Genomic DNA, 14,610 nt, shown 5'->3' with positions numbered 1-14,610 from the left:
AATCAGACATTGGTCCAATCAGTGGACCAATCAGACCATCACTGCAACTCCTCACACTCTAGCAGGAGATGGTTAGACAGAATGAGGCTCAATAGAGCAGCAGAGGTAAGAGTGAGTTTCCTGGGCATTAAGTCGACTGACATATGTTCTCTCTCTCTTGTTATAGATTCCAGAGAGGTTCACAATGTCGATGCTCATCATGCCTGCTGAGCCTCACGCCTTGCTCTTAGGCCTGCCTCATCACTGCTTGGCACTGCCTGCTCACCATAATATATATTCCAGCAGATACAAGTCAAGGGCTCCAGTTTATGTTCACTTACATCCAACATCATAATGAATAGTGTAATCTCTGTGCTACTGACACATGATTGGCTGGTGTACAGGTGTCCCTATTTTACTTTCTAGGTAATGTAGGGGAAGTCAAGGCAAGGCAAGGCATAAATGGCTTCCCACTGCTACGGGTGTGTTCACGGTGTGTGTGTGTGCACTTTGGATGGGTTAAACGCAGAGAACAAATTCTGAGTATGGGTCACCATACTTAGCCGTATGTCACGTCACTTTCACTTTCACTAGTAGTCTTTGACCTAGTGGTCAAAAATGGAACTGCAACAAGTGCCACTGAGACAGGAATCACACTGGCACATCCTAGCACTATGAACATTTTCAGTAAACAACGCACATTAAATGACAAGGTTGCCAGATTGGGCTTATGTAGAAACCGAGCCTCCTCTAAGATCTTGTTTATAATAGCAAAAAGTTCTGAAGGACACTTTAGATTTCCAGTGCCTAAAAACTTTTAATTATTTTCTATTCTTTAGTGTGGTTTCTGAGATTTTCTAAAAAAAACAATCTCTAAAACTGCACAGAACAAGCTGTTAGACTTTATTTTGGGTGAGCATGTGTTATCAATTCTCAACTCCCTATTACAGGGTTACCGTAAAAACAAAATCACTTGATTATAGCCTATAGCACAAGTTGTTAATGCTTCTAGCATAAATTAGTTTGTGTTGTCATTAACTGTCATTAATGTCATCACGCTACATAAAAATTCATTACTGGAATCCACTATAACTATGTATTTATGCTTAATCAAGATTCAATTGCTTATAGTCATATGTACAGTAAACAGAGTGTTACAGTACACAATACAATTAAATTCTTACTCTGTGAATCCTCCAGAGACAAAAAGTGTATTGTGTGCAATGTAACATAAACAGATGCATGTCATGTGGAGGTAGAAGGGTCCATGTTACTTATTTGCAATGAGAGGAATGTATGTGTATGTGCAGTGAATGCAGAAACAGTCTGTAGTCTCTGATGTTTATTGCATTCAGGTGTGGGTGTGTATGAAGGATGAGATAGTTGACACCTCTGAGAGTCTGAGAGGGTTTTCTCTGTGTTGCCTTATGGCCTGTCGGTAGAAACTGTTTTTCAGCCTTGATGTTTAGGCTATGACACTAATGTAGCCTCTGTCTGATGGTAAGTGTGTAAAAATGCTTTGCTGAGGCTGACAATTGTCTTTGATGATGTTGGCTTGATGGCTCTGGCATGGTAGCGGCTTTCCAGTGATTTTAATGCTGTTCCAGATTTAGTTTGGGCAACTCTCACCACACGCTGTAGAGCCTTCTGGTCCTGTGTTGTGCAGTTTCCAAACCAAACTGTGATAAATCTATTAAGGAAGCTCTAAATTACATCTCAATGTGTAAAAGCTACTGAGGATTCTGATTGACATACCAAAGGAGCAGAAAAATTAATTTCCACAGAAGCTTGTTTTAGATGCCCTGTTACTCATGCTGGGTGATACACAGAGTAAACAAATTTAACATAAAAAAAAAAGTGTTGAAATATACTTTCATATCCAGGAGCAATTCATTCAAGCTGCACATCCCTCCTGAGAAGTTTCATGGCTTTTCAAACTTCATTAATCCTCTTCAATCGCTAAAGTCACATGCATGAGAATTCAGAAATGTATGCCTATTAATTTGTCAGTGTTTCATGTAGGATTTGTGTCATCATACCGTTATGTCAGACCACCAGAAAGAGCGTGGACATGTTTCATTTGATGCACAACTGATATACAATTATACAAATGTACAGTTATAGGTTTACAGTACTGTACCATCTACATCCAGATTCAGGAAGAGCAAAGTGTAGTGTAAGTGTAGTGGTTGGTTAACTGAGATCATCTATTGAATTAATTTAGCATTATGTGATTTAATATAATAAAACTAAGTTGTTGTTTTTAAGTACAGCAACAATGTACCGTACTTGTTGAAAATAAACAGTAACACAATAAACAATAACAAAAATATGAAAGAAAATCATTCAAAATATCAAAATAAATAAATAAACGATACTATACTATACTGTACTATACTACTAATTGTATAATTATATATAATAACAATAATAATAATAATAATAATAATAATAATAATAATAATAATAATAATAATAATAATAATGTGACATATTTGATAGTTGAGTTTGTATACAGACCAGAGAAAAATGCTCCAATAGCATTATGTTGTTAAGAAAAAAAAAAAAAAAAAAAAAAATATATATATATATATATATATATATATATATATATATATATATATATATATTTATATTATATATTTATTTTGTTTGTATACAGACCAGAGAAAAATGCTCCAATAGCATTATGTTGTTAAGAAAAAATATATATATATTTTTTTTCTTTTGTTTTTTTTCTTATGTTGTTAAGAAAAAAAAAAAAAAAAAATATATATATATATATATATATATATATATATATCTATATATATATATATATTTTTTTTTCTTAACAACATAATGCTATTGGAGCATTTTTCTCTGGTCTGTATACAAACAAAATAAATATATAATATAAATAAATAAATAAATAAATAAATAAATAAATAAATAAATATATATATATATATATATATATATATATATATATATATATATATATATATATATATATATATATTATCAAAATACTGTTATCACCTTCTGTATATTATTCATTCATTCATTCATTCATTCATTCATTCATTCATCTTCTACCGCTTATCCGAACTACCTCGGGTCACGGGGAGCCTGTGCCTATCTCAGGCGTCATTGGGCATCAAGGCAGGATACACCCTGGATGGAGTGCCAACCCATCGCAGGGCACACACACTCATTCACTCACTAGGGACAATTTTTCCAGAGATGCCAATCAACCTACCATGCATGTCTTGGGCCGGGGGAGGAAACCGGAGTACCCAGAGGAAACCCCCGAGGCACGGGGAGAACATGCAAACTCCACACACACAAGGTGGAGGCGGGAATTGAACCCCGACCCTGGAGGTGTGAGGCGAACGTGCTAACCACTAAGCCACCATGCACCCCTCTGTATATTATAACGACTAAAATAGGGTTGTATTTTTAAAAAACAGAATTGCTGCCAACTAGGACCATTTTCTTTTGAGCATTTCATAGAAACTAATGAGGCAAAGAAAATAAAGAGGAAAAGAGTCAAGTTTTACGGTACCTCTCTGAAAAAGCAGGGCTTTGATACAGTGGGCTTACAGCAATTCTCTGCCATCCTCATGTGTCTTTGGGTCACGTTGAGAACAAAACCTGCTGGGATCGTCCTGTGTCTCCGAGAATACTCGTAAACGTACCTAACAAGCAAAAACAGAAAGTGAATAATTTCTATTTAATACAAAGGCAAATGTGTACTGTAGAAACTTCACAAAACAAGAAAACTCAACTGCTGACTGCTTCTCTGTTTAAAAAGAAGTGTTCTCATGGTAAAGGTTGTGTTTTGACACAAAGACAGATTTTCTTAATAATCAGCTATTATTAACTCAATAAATACCAGTGTGCTGTTGATCACAAGTCTATTCTAACAGGTATAAAAAGACTAATTTGTACAGCAAATATCTACCATACGCATCTATTTATATACATATATTTTCACATATATTTTCATATATTTTATATAGTTTATACTTTTTATTTATCTACCTCCTTTTGGTTTTCTTTTTATCCTTAATTCCATTCCCTTTTTTATGCTTGAATACCGGACAGACGTAAAAAGCATTTCACTGCATGTCGTACTCTGTATGTATGTGTATGTGACAAATAAAATCTGAGTTGTATGATTTGATTGTTTCTAGATAATCACTACCAGATAATCACATAATAGGCAAACTATACTATAAAGCAAACTATAAATGTTATATATAAAGTATCCATTATATAATATTATATTATTAAATTATTACATTATATAAAGCATCCATTAAATTCTGGGGATTAATAGAATTGTTCCTGCATCTAATTTACAATCAATCAAATTTCATTGTTAACTTAATTTCTCAACTCATTTGCTTGAATTCCCCACTAACTTCGTGTGCCTGGACAAGTTCTCTGTAGACATGTGCTAATCAGCTAGCTTTTCATAAATCTGACAGATTGCCAGACCAGTAGCTGCTCTACATCTATTATTGCATGAAAATGGGTAATTATATGCTTAAAAATGATTTCCATTATCTCAGTATTCTGTTGGTGAGCTGATAAAACAATGCAGGCTAGACAGGGAAGTCCATGCTGAAATGTTTCTGTAGCAAAAGGACAAAACCCCCACTTTAAATGTTAATGTTTGTGTTTAATGCATCAACATAGATTTGCATTTTTATAAATGTACTGTAGCATGAAAATAAACATTACTCTTTTGTTGAAAAGCTTATAATTTGTTTAAGATACTGTCTGGGGCACAGGCTAATAATACACTTTGGTATAATTATACATATTTACATATAATATGTAATTAAATTACATATTTAATTATAACTCAAACAGCTGCTTCCTTAATCGCTTAAATTATTTTTTATTTGTTGTTTTTGACCGAGTGTTTTAGAAGTTCTTTATTTATAAGTGTTTAAAATGATTAATGTGTGTTTTAAAAAGCTTTGCGCCTTTTTTCTAGTTTGATTCCATTTAAATGTTCAACTTGTGAATTTTACTGTCATATTTTGTAACGTGGGATATTCTGTCCTTGTGCCATTGTGTGAATTGATCTGTTGGATGTGAGAGACACATAACACACATTTGATAAGAATTCAGGGCTCTGTCCCAAAGTGCAAACTACATAATAAAGAGGATGTCACAGCAATCACACCAGAAACAGCCCATGTATCTGAGAATGTAATTAATTGCTTATGGTCATGTCCTCAGTATTGCACTTTTACTAGCTATTATGCACCCCATGTGACTGTAACAGTAACTTATAAACTCAGTGGTAGCTCTAGTGGTTAAAATTTGTGTATTGGAAGACTAGGGTTCAAGCCCCAGCACTGCCAAGTGCCACTTTTGTACCCTGAGCAAGGCCATTAACCCTCTATTCTCAAAGGGCAATGTATCATGGCTGACCCTTCACTCTGACCCCAAATTCCAAAGCTGGGTTATGCAAAGAAAGAATTGTTGTGCTGTATTGTACAGTATATGTGCCAAAAGTAAATGCTGCTTCTTCTTCTTCTTCTTCTTCTTCTTCTTCTTCTTCTTCTTCTTCTTCAAACTCAGTTAGCAAAACACCACTAAATGTTTCATCCATGCAAACAAATAGATTTGATTGGAGTTTTTAAATCAATAGATTAATGAGGAAAGCTGTGGATTAACAAAGAGCTTGATTACTGTAGTCATGGTGAGTGGGTTTCTATATTCTCTGAGGGACTGTGTATGATTCTGAGACAGGTGGCTATTCACTATAACATTAATTCATATTAATTACCTGGCTAATAACCAGCTAAAAGACAAGCTGTGACAACAGGGGAAAAAGTGGATAGTCCGTATTAATCCTGCAGCATAATCTTTTCTAGAACAGGCCTGTGGATTGAACATACTCACTCACTGCAGTCTTTGTGTGGCTCTGTGACCGGTGGTGAGCAAGCTGGTTAATGTTAGTTTTATACCATGCTAAAAGACTTCATGGGGCCCGGCCGGGCTCAGCCCGAAGGAGCGACGTGGGGCCGATCTCCTGTGGGCCCACCACCTGCAGGAGAACCCGTAAGGGCCTTCGGGTCGGGGAGAGGTCTCTCACTGTTATTTGTGCTTACGGGCCAAATGGCAGTGTAGAGTACCCGACCTTCTTGGCGTCTCTGGGAGGGGTGCTGGAAAGTGCTCCGACCGGGGACTCCGTCGTTCTACTGGGGGACTTCAACGCTCACGTGGGCAGCGACAGTGACACCTGGAGGGGCGTGATTGGGAGGAATGGCCCCCCCGACCTGAACCCGAGTGGTGTTCTGTTATTGGACTTCTGTGCTAGTCACAGTTTGTCCATAACGAACACCATGTTCAAGCATAAGGGTGTCCATCAGTACACATGGCATCAGGACACCCTAGGTCGGAGGTCGATGATCGACTTTGTGGTTGTTTCATCTGACATCCGGCCGTATTTCTTGGACACTCAGGTGAAGAGAGGGGCGGAGCTGTCAACTGATCACCACCTGGTGGTGAGTTGGATCCGATGGCCGGGGAGGAAGTTGGACAGACTTGGCAGACCCAAACGTACTGTGAGGGTCCGCTGGGAACGTTTGGCAGAGTCTCCGGTCAGAGAGATCTTCAACTCCCACCTCCGGCAGAGCTTCAACCAGATCCCGAGGGAGGTTGGAGACATTGAGTCTGAGTGGACCATGTTCTCCACCTCCATTGTCGACGTGGCTGCGCGGAGCTGTGGCCGTAAGGTCTCCGGTGCCTGTCGTGGCGGCAATCCCTGAACCCGGTGGTGGACACCGGAAGTAAGGGATGCCGTCAAGCTGAAGAAGGAGTCCTATGGAGCCTGGTTGGCTCGGGGGACTCCGGAGGCAGCTGATAGGTACCGGAGGGCCAAGCGAGCTTCAGCCCGGGTGGTTGCAGAGGCAAAAACTCGGGTCTGGGAGGAGTTCGGTGAGGCCATGGAGAAGGACTATCGGTTGGCCTCGAAGAAATTCTGGCAAACTGTCCGGCGCCTCAGGAAGGGGAAGCAGTGCCCTGCTCACACTGTTTACAGTGAGAGCGGGAATCTGCTGACTTCGACTGGGGACATTCTCGGACGGTGGAAGGAGTACTTCGAGGATCTCCTCAACCCCACCGTCATGTCTTCCACTGAGGAAGCAGAGGCAGAGGGCTCAGTTGAGGACTCATCGATCCCCCAAGCTGAGGTCACTGAGGTGGTTGGCAAGGCACCGGGGGTGGATGAGATCCGCCCTGAGTACCTCAAGTCTCTGGATGTTGTGGGGCTGTTGCCTCTGCAACATCGCGTGGCGGCTGGGGACAGTGCCTCTGGACTGGCAGACTGGGGTGGTGGTCCCTCTGTTTAAGAAGGGGGACCGGAGGGTGTGTTCCAACTATAAGGCAGTAAGTCAGACTTGTTCCCGGTGCATGTTGGACTCCAGCAGGGCTGCCCTTTGTTACCGGTCCTGTTCATTATTTATATGGACAGGATTTCTAGGCGCAGTCGGGGGCCGGAGGGAGTCCGGTTTGGGGACCACGGGATTTCGTCTCTGCTTTTTGCAGATGATGTTGTCCTGTTGGCTTCTTCAAATCAGGACCTTCAGCGTGCACTGGGACGGTTTGCAGCCGAGTGTGAAGCGGCAGGGATGAGAATCAGCACCTCCAAGTCCGAGGCCATGGTTCTCAGCCGGAAAAGGGTGGCTTGTCCCCTTCAGGTTGGTGGAAAGCTCCTGCCTCAAGTGGAGGAGTTTAAGTATCTTGGGGTCTTGTTCACGAGTGAGGGAAGGATGGAGCGGGAGATCGACAGGCGGATTGGTGTATCTTCTGCAGTGATGCGGTCGATATACCGGTCTGTTGTGGTGAAGAAAGAGCTGAGCCATAAGGCGAAGCTCTCTATTTACCAGTCGATCTACGTTCCTACCCTCACCTATGGTCATGAGCTTTGGGTCATGACCGAAAGGACAAGATCCCGGATACAGGCGGCCGAAATGAGTTTCCTCCGCAGGGTGGCTGGGCGCTCCCTTAGAGATAGGGTGAGGAGCTCGGTCACTCGGGAGGAGCTCAGAGTAGAGCCGCTGCTCCTCCACATCGAGAGGAGTCAGCTGAGGTGGCTCGGGCATCTGTTCCAGGTGCCTCCTGGACGCCTCCCTGCGGAGGTGTTCCGGGCATGTCCAACCGGGAGGAGGCCCCGGGGAAGACCTAGGACACGCTGGAGGGACTATGTCTCTCGGCTGGCCTGGGAACGCCTCGGTATTCCCCCGGAGGAGCTGGAGGAAGTGTCTGGGGAGGGGGAAGTCTGGGTGTCCCTGCTCAGACTGCTGCCCCCGCGACCCGGCCCCGGATAAGTGGTAGAAGATGGATGGATGGATGGATGGATGGATGGATAAAAGACTTCATGGGAACATGAGAACTTGGAAAATTGTCAGGATCCCCCCGAACTTTTTACCTGTCGGAACATTAGGGGCGTTCCGACAGTTGTCTCTTGTCCCATGTGTTTTTGTGTAGGTTTTGTGTTCACCTGTCTGCCCCGCCCTTGTCTAATTCCTTCCCACCTCAGCACTTCTATTCCTCGTGTGTCTAATTGTCCTTGTGTGTTATCTTTGTGGTCTCTGTTTCATGTCTCTTCCTTTTCATTTTGTGTTTGTTTTGTGTTTTTATGTAATAAATCATGTTTTTTTTAGCTATCCCTGTGTTTAGGTCTGAATTTTATCCATGAAGACACCCAAGTGTTTTGACAGAAACAAGCTTCATACTTCTGTGATCTGGTAACTTAGTGGTGAAGGTGTTGGACTAATAATAGGAAGGTTGTGAGTTTGAATCCCAGGTCCTACAGCTATCACAGCAAGGCCCTTACCCCTCAAGTGTAAAAAAAGAAGAGTTTCCTTAGTTGTATAAAATGAGATCAAATCGCTCTGGAAAAGTTTGTCTGCCAAATACCATAAATGTAGAGTAACACTTGCTTACAGCTACAGTATCTGTGTTAAACTGTAATAGAAATGTGCCAAAGGATCTCTTACTGAATATTCTTTCAGGATAAGCTTTTATATGCTTTTATGGCTTAAAACCCTTCTAAATCAAGCCTTTCTTTCTTTCTTTTTTATTTCTTCTTCATAGGTAAAAGAGAGAACCTGATATCTGGTGAAACCACTCTAACTGTGGAGTGTTCATTGTTCAATGTACAATAAATATTACTGTAAAAACACACTTATATTCCTGTGTGCTTTCTACTGTATTGGTTTATAAATACAATTGTTCAGTGATATTTAGTAAGCACATTGGGTTTTGTGGATAGAGTCAAGCATATCTCAGTTATATAATGCCTGTGTGTAATATGAATTTTGGTAGGCGTAAACAGATATCTGGCATGCATGTACACACACACACACACACACACACACACACACACACACACGAAACGCATGAAAATGAGTTACAGGTCAGATCAGATCAATTTAAAGAATATATGAGGACCTACATGTTCATCGGTCTTACAAAACCTACAACATTGTATAGCCCTAAAAGCAAGCATGACTCACACCCATGTAATTCAAGCCCTCATAAACACAATGAGGGAAAGTGCAGCTTTTTATTTTTCTTGCAAACATTTTAGTACATGATGTTCCATTATATAGTACTTTATGTAATTTGACATTATTAAGGATAATTGAGAAAACCCATCTTTCTTCTCCACAGTTCAGCTCCATTATTTCACTAAGCACTTTATACTGTGCAAAGTGGACTTGCAGCTAATCCTCCGAACACAGTGTGCAAAGCAGGAGCGCACACACTCACATCCACACCCACATACACACCCCTGTTGCATGCTTCCCTGTTCCCACTTTTTTTTAGCAACCCCAATATCCCCTACTGACTCACGCAATTCTCCAATTATCCATTCATAATGCAGCAGTGCAATACATAACACATTATCATTAAGGTATATGAGGCAAGAGCTTTAGAATGGGGAAATAACGTGATTGCAGTGACTTTATCTGTTGCATGATTGTTAAAGCCAGACAGGGTGCTTTGAGTATGTCAGAAATTGCTGACCTCCTGGGATGTTCACTCACAATGGCTTACAGAGTTCATAAAAAAATGTGTGAAAAAGAAAAAAGCCAGTGAGCATCAATTCTAAAGTAGGAAATGTCTAGCTTCTCTGACCTTTGTAAGAGGTCAGGTAAGAAAGCACTGGCTGAGTTTGAGTTGAGGGTAACTTATTACGTGATGAGCAGAAAATCAGTCCAGAAAGCATAGCATTGGATATGAGTTCAAGGCCACATTGCTTTTCACTCATGTTGATCAAGAACAGAAAAGGAGGATGTAGTGGGCACAGGCTCACCAAAACAACTGAAGATGAATCTCAAATTTTACTACAACATGCAGATGGTATAGTGTCTAGCAACATGCAGATGGTAGGGTAGGGCATCAACAACACGTACACTCATCCTGCCCAATGTCAACAGTTCAGCCTGCGGCAGCTGGTAGCATCAGGGTTTGGGGAATGTTTTCTTGTTTGCTTTACCTTTGTATTGATTCATAATTGAAAGGTAGTCAGCATGGCAGTAATTAGGTAAGTGAGTAAGTGTGAGTGAGTAAGTATGTGTGAAAGTGAATAAGTGAGTGAGTCAATTTATGTGTCCAAAAAGCAATTAAACACTTTCTGAACAATGCAGTAACTTGTTATTTTCCATGTATTCTCCAATGTAACATTCACTAAAAAGATGCCCAGCAACTCTGAATAACACATCTGATTGGGATCTTACATGTTATAAGAGAGCCCCAGATGCAATTTTCACTCATACCTGCTTTTTGAATAGCCATCACTTTTCGGAAAAAATGAATGTCTGGTATTGTAAGGATTTTTTTAATCAGATCAATATTAAACAGCAGAATGGTAAGAAAATATTAGAAGTAAACTGTAAATAAAAAACGTGAAAGTTTAATTTTCAAAGTAAACCTCAATCTTTTTTCACTGAACCTTTATTTAGACACCCTTGAAGCTACAATAAAATCTTTTAATAATGGCCATTTCAAATTTGGCTTTTTGCTGCAGATAATGAAGAATGTAATTTTTCAATTTAATTAGTTTTACAGTTATTGTTGTTTTTGTATAAAATGTTTGCCTGTTAACTGAAGTGAATTTAAACATGCTGCTCAACTCTAAAATATTTTATGCTTAAATCTTTTGCTTCAACTATGGAAAAGACAACCAGTCGACGATCATAAACCTTGTTCGTTATAAGACTGAGAGAGATGAAGTGCATAAAGAATACACTGGAGTGGAGAAATGAAAAAAAAATTTAAATTAAAATTAAAAAACCCAAACAGACAACAACAACAACTACAAAAAACATTCAGATCTTCAGACAGAACAAAGGCAAAAAATATGAAAAAACAAAATCTGGTACAAAGATATGAAATGATTGTTTGAAGAAATTGAACTAAACAATTTCAAACTTACATTTTATCTCATTTATACAACTGAGTAATTGAGGGTTGAAAGCGTTGCTCAGGGCCAGAGAAACTGAATGAAATGCACTGAATGTATTTAACCAGAGAAACTGAATGAAATGCACACAATCACAGTGGAATATATATATACACAATATAGTTTAGGATTGATCAGGAAGGCTGGAATTATGAGGCAGCAGTGCTACTGCAATATTCAGTATACATACTCTTTATTTAGATGGCAATGCTACATGTAATGCATAAGAAATTTCTTTTTGGTTTATTCAGGTGCAGATTGAAATTTGAATTAGAAAATATATACATTACCTGTAGATAACCAGAGAAGAATCAAAGCACATTGCGTAAACAACAGTGACCATCATACATATGTATTCAGTAACCAGCAGCATTCCAGTGCAACGTGGATGATATGGATCCGAATTCATGATCCGCTATAATACAGGGAGATAAATTACACGTGCGATCTGATAAATTGTGTTCAGGTGTGTTGCGAAAGAGTTACACTGAGTAATTGTAAATGATGTGTGTATAAATGAGTGTGTGGGAGGTGGGGGATATATTAAATGAAGCTTTTAGTTCTCATGTAGAATATATTTCAAAATAGAATGTTATATTATGAATATTTGTTCATAGAACTTAACAAGTCAAGACCATGTAGCATTTAACGGTTCCATTAAAAGGCTTTATCTGCTCTTCCTCTGACTTCAATATAATTCAAATATCAAGAGAACCCATAATGCAGTGAATAGCTATTCATGGATGGTACAGCAAAAACAAAACACGATCATTTGCATCTGGCACTCAGGATACATCCCTGAATATATTACTGTCAAATAAAAAGGATTTGTGATATTTTATGATTCGTTGGAATTATACTGATCCATCACTGCACATGACACTGAACACGTGTGACAGGCTTCACAGCATTTTCATTTAAAAGAGCTTGAAATGTTAGATACGTCTTATGCTCATGGGCCTACATGGTTTAAAGGAGTGATGGGACTGTACAGGTTGAACATTTCTGGGATGGATGATGGACATCTGTGTAAAGGGGACATTCAAATTCCATCAGTAAATAAATCGTATTCAAACAAGGTAATGTTATTCAGAGGTACTTTATATGCACAGGTACCCTGTAACTACATCAGATCAAATTAATGGCGTGATTTACCAGTAATCTTAACCAAAAATTCAAACAATGAAGGCAAACTATTTTCTTCTCTGCACTCAAGTGTCCCTGTAAGATTCATTTGTTTCTCTTATGCTTATCCTGTACAAGAACTAGGGAATCTCAGGGGACTTGGGGCACATGGTGGGGACTGCCTGGGGCTGGATGGGTTGCCAACCCTTTAAAGAGCACAGTTTCACACACACACACTAGATAATATAGAGATTCCAATCAGCCTATAACACAGTCTTTGGACTGAGGGAGAAAACTGGAGAACCAGGCGGAACCCCCAAAGCACATATGCCCCCTTTCCACTAGAAAGAACCGGGTGCTGGTTCAGAGCTAGTGCTGGTTTGAAGTTGGTTCCACTGGCGAGCCTTCTAAGAACCGGTTTGCCTTTTCAAAAGCCATCACAGAGCCAAGTCTTACGTCACTGTATACGTCTCATCTTTCCCAGCAACGTTAGCACAGCAGCGGCAAACACAAACACAACATCAACAATGGCGGATGTTGCTTTACTGTTAATGCTCATGGCTTTGCGAACCTACACTGGCATCCAACGCGGCGAATCCTGATTTAAAATTATTTAAAAATGGCGGTAACAACGTTCTCTTTTGTCTTGTTGGTCACAGTAGCCCCACCCCCAGCCCCTGACACAAGCGGATATAAAGTCTAGACCAGCAATGTTTTGGTGCTATTTAAGAAAAACTTTTCCTGGTTCAGATGGCTTTGGGTGTCAAAAAAGAAAGAACTGGTTTTAAATTAGGCTCTGGATTCGAACCAGCACTCAAACTGCCTTGGTGGAAAAGAACATACAAACTCCACACAGGAAGGAATGAAACTCCCATCCCATTTTGTTTTGCATTCATAAATAATATGCTGTGGGCGGTGAAGCTAGGAAATATAAGATGAACACCCAAAGAAGACACACCAATATCAGTATATCAAACTATTTTCTGTTGAGGTGGCAGATTCTGTGACTCATAATTCTCACACTGCACATCCATCCCAAACTGCTAGGTTTTGCCCACTATTATTTTTAGCCGAGAAAACTAAACCGAAATATAGACAGGATGAAAGGTCTTCACTGAGTGCCTTGGTTATTAAAAAAAGTTATGTTCTGACTTAAATGTGTAGAAGCAGGCTGAATGGAAATAGAACATTTTATTTAATGTGATGAAAGCTTCAGAATAAGCAATCTTGGCACACATGTAAAAGAAAGTCTTCACACCTCTGATGATGAATCACATTAAACAAGTTTACAAATGACACAAGATTGGTGGGCATTATCATTACACATCATTTCATGATGAGTCAGCATACTGAGAAGAGAAGAAGCTTGGGGACTGGTGTAAAAGCTACAATCTGCATGTTAAAATGGAGAAAATAAAAGATCCCTGATGAACTTTAATGACACAGTGAAGACAAGTTAGTGGGCCTAGAGGTGTGACACAGTGCCAATATCTGTATCGGTACTCAGATATAAATTAAGTGTGTCAACCCAAAAGGTTTATTATTAATATTAGTTATAAACTCTACAAGTATGCCCCAGGATATACTGAAAAAACACAGAATTAGTAATGCCAGCTCTGTCAAAGTCTGTAAATTTTGGCTTAGTTCTTCAGCCCCAGCTCCATATCAGATTTAGTCACAACTAGCTTGTTTACTTACAGACGTTTGGCACTTCATACCTGTCCAAGACATTTTTGAAGAAATTCATTAGGTTATATGTAGCATCCTGTAACATCCTATTATTTATACCACCATATATGACAAAGTATTTATTAAGAATCAGTAAAGGAACGCTGTAAATGCATAGTGCATGGGTCTTTGTTTGTCCCATATAATAAATTTTCAATGGGTTTCAGGCCAGGGCTTTGTGATGGCCACCCCAAAACATGACCACTCCAAAACTTTCATATTCTTTTGTTTAAGTCATTTTGTTTCTTTCAGATGTATGCTAAGGATCATTGTTCTGCTGGACAACCCAGTTACAAACC

The 14,610-nt window shown here is 39.6% G+C and overlaps 1 protein-coding gene across 1 annotated transcript in view; it reads right to left on the bottom strand.

Annotated features, from left to right (window-relative positions):
• Positions 1 to 14,610, bottom strand: part of gc (GC vitamin D binding protein) — a 52,627-nt gene that overhangs the window by 14,891 nt on the left and 23,126 nt on the right. Inside the window, exon 5 of the mRNA XM_060882727.1 lies at positions 3,527 to 3,659. Within this exon, the coding sequence (XP_060738710.1) occupies positions 3,527 to 3,659 (133 nt within the window). The remainder of the gene's footprint in view (positions 1 to 3,526; positions 3,660 to 14,610) is intronic.

This window comes from Tachysurus vachellii, chromosome 12, assembly GCF_030014155.1.
Source record: "Tachysurus vachellii isolate PV-2020 chromosome 12, HZAU_Pvac_v1, whole genome shotgun sequence".
In the NCBI taxonomy this organism is placed as follows: Eukaryota; Metazoa; Chordata; class Actinopteri; order Siluriformes; family Bagridae; genus Tachysurus; species Tachysurus vachellii.
This window is presented reverse-complemented; position numbering and strand designations above follow the sequence as displayed.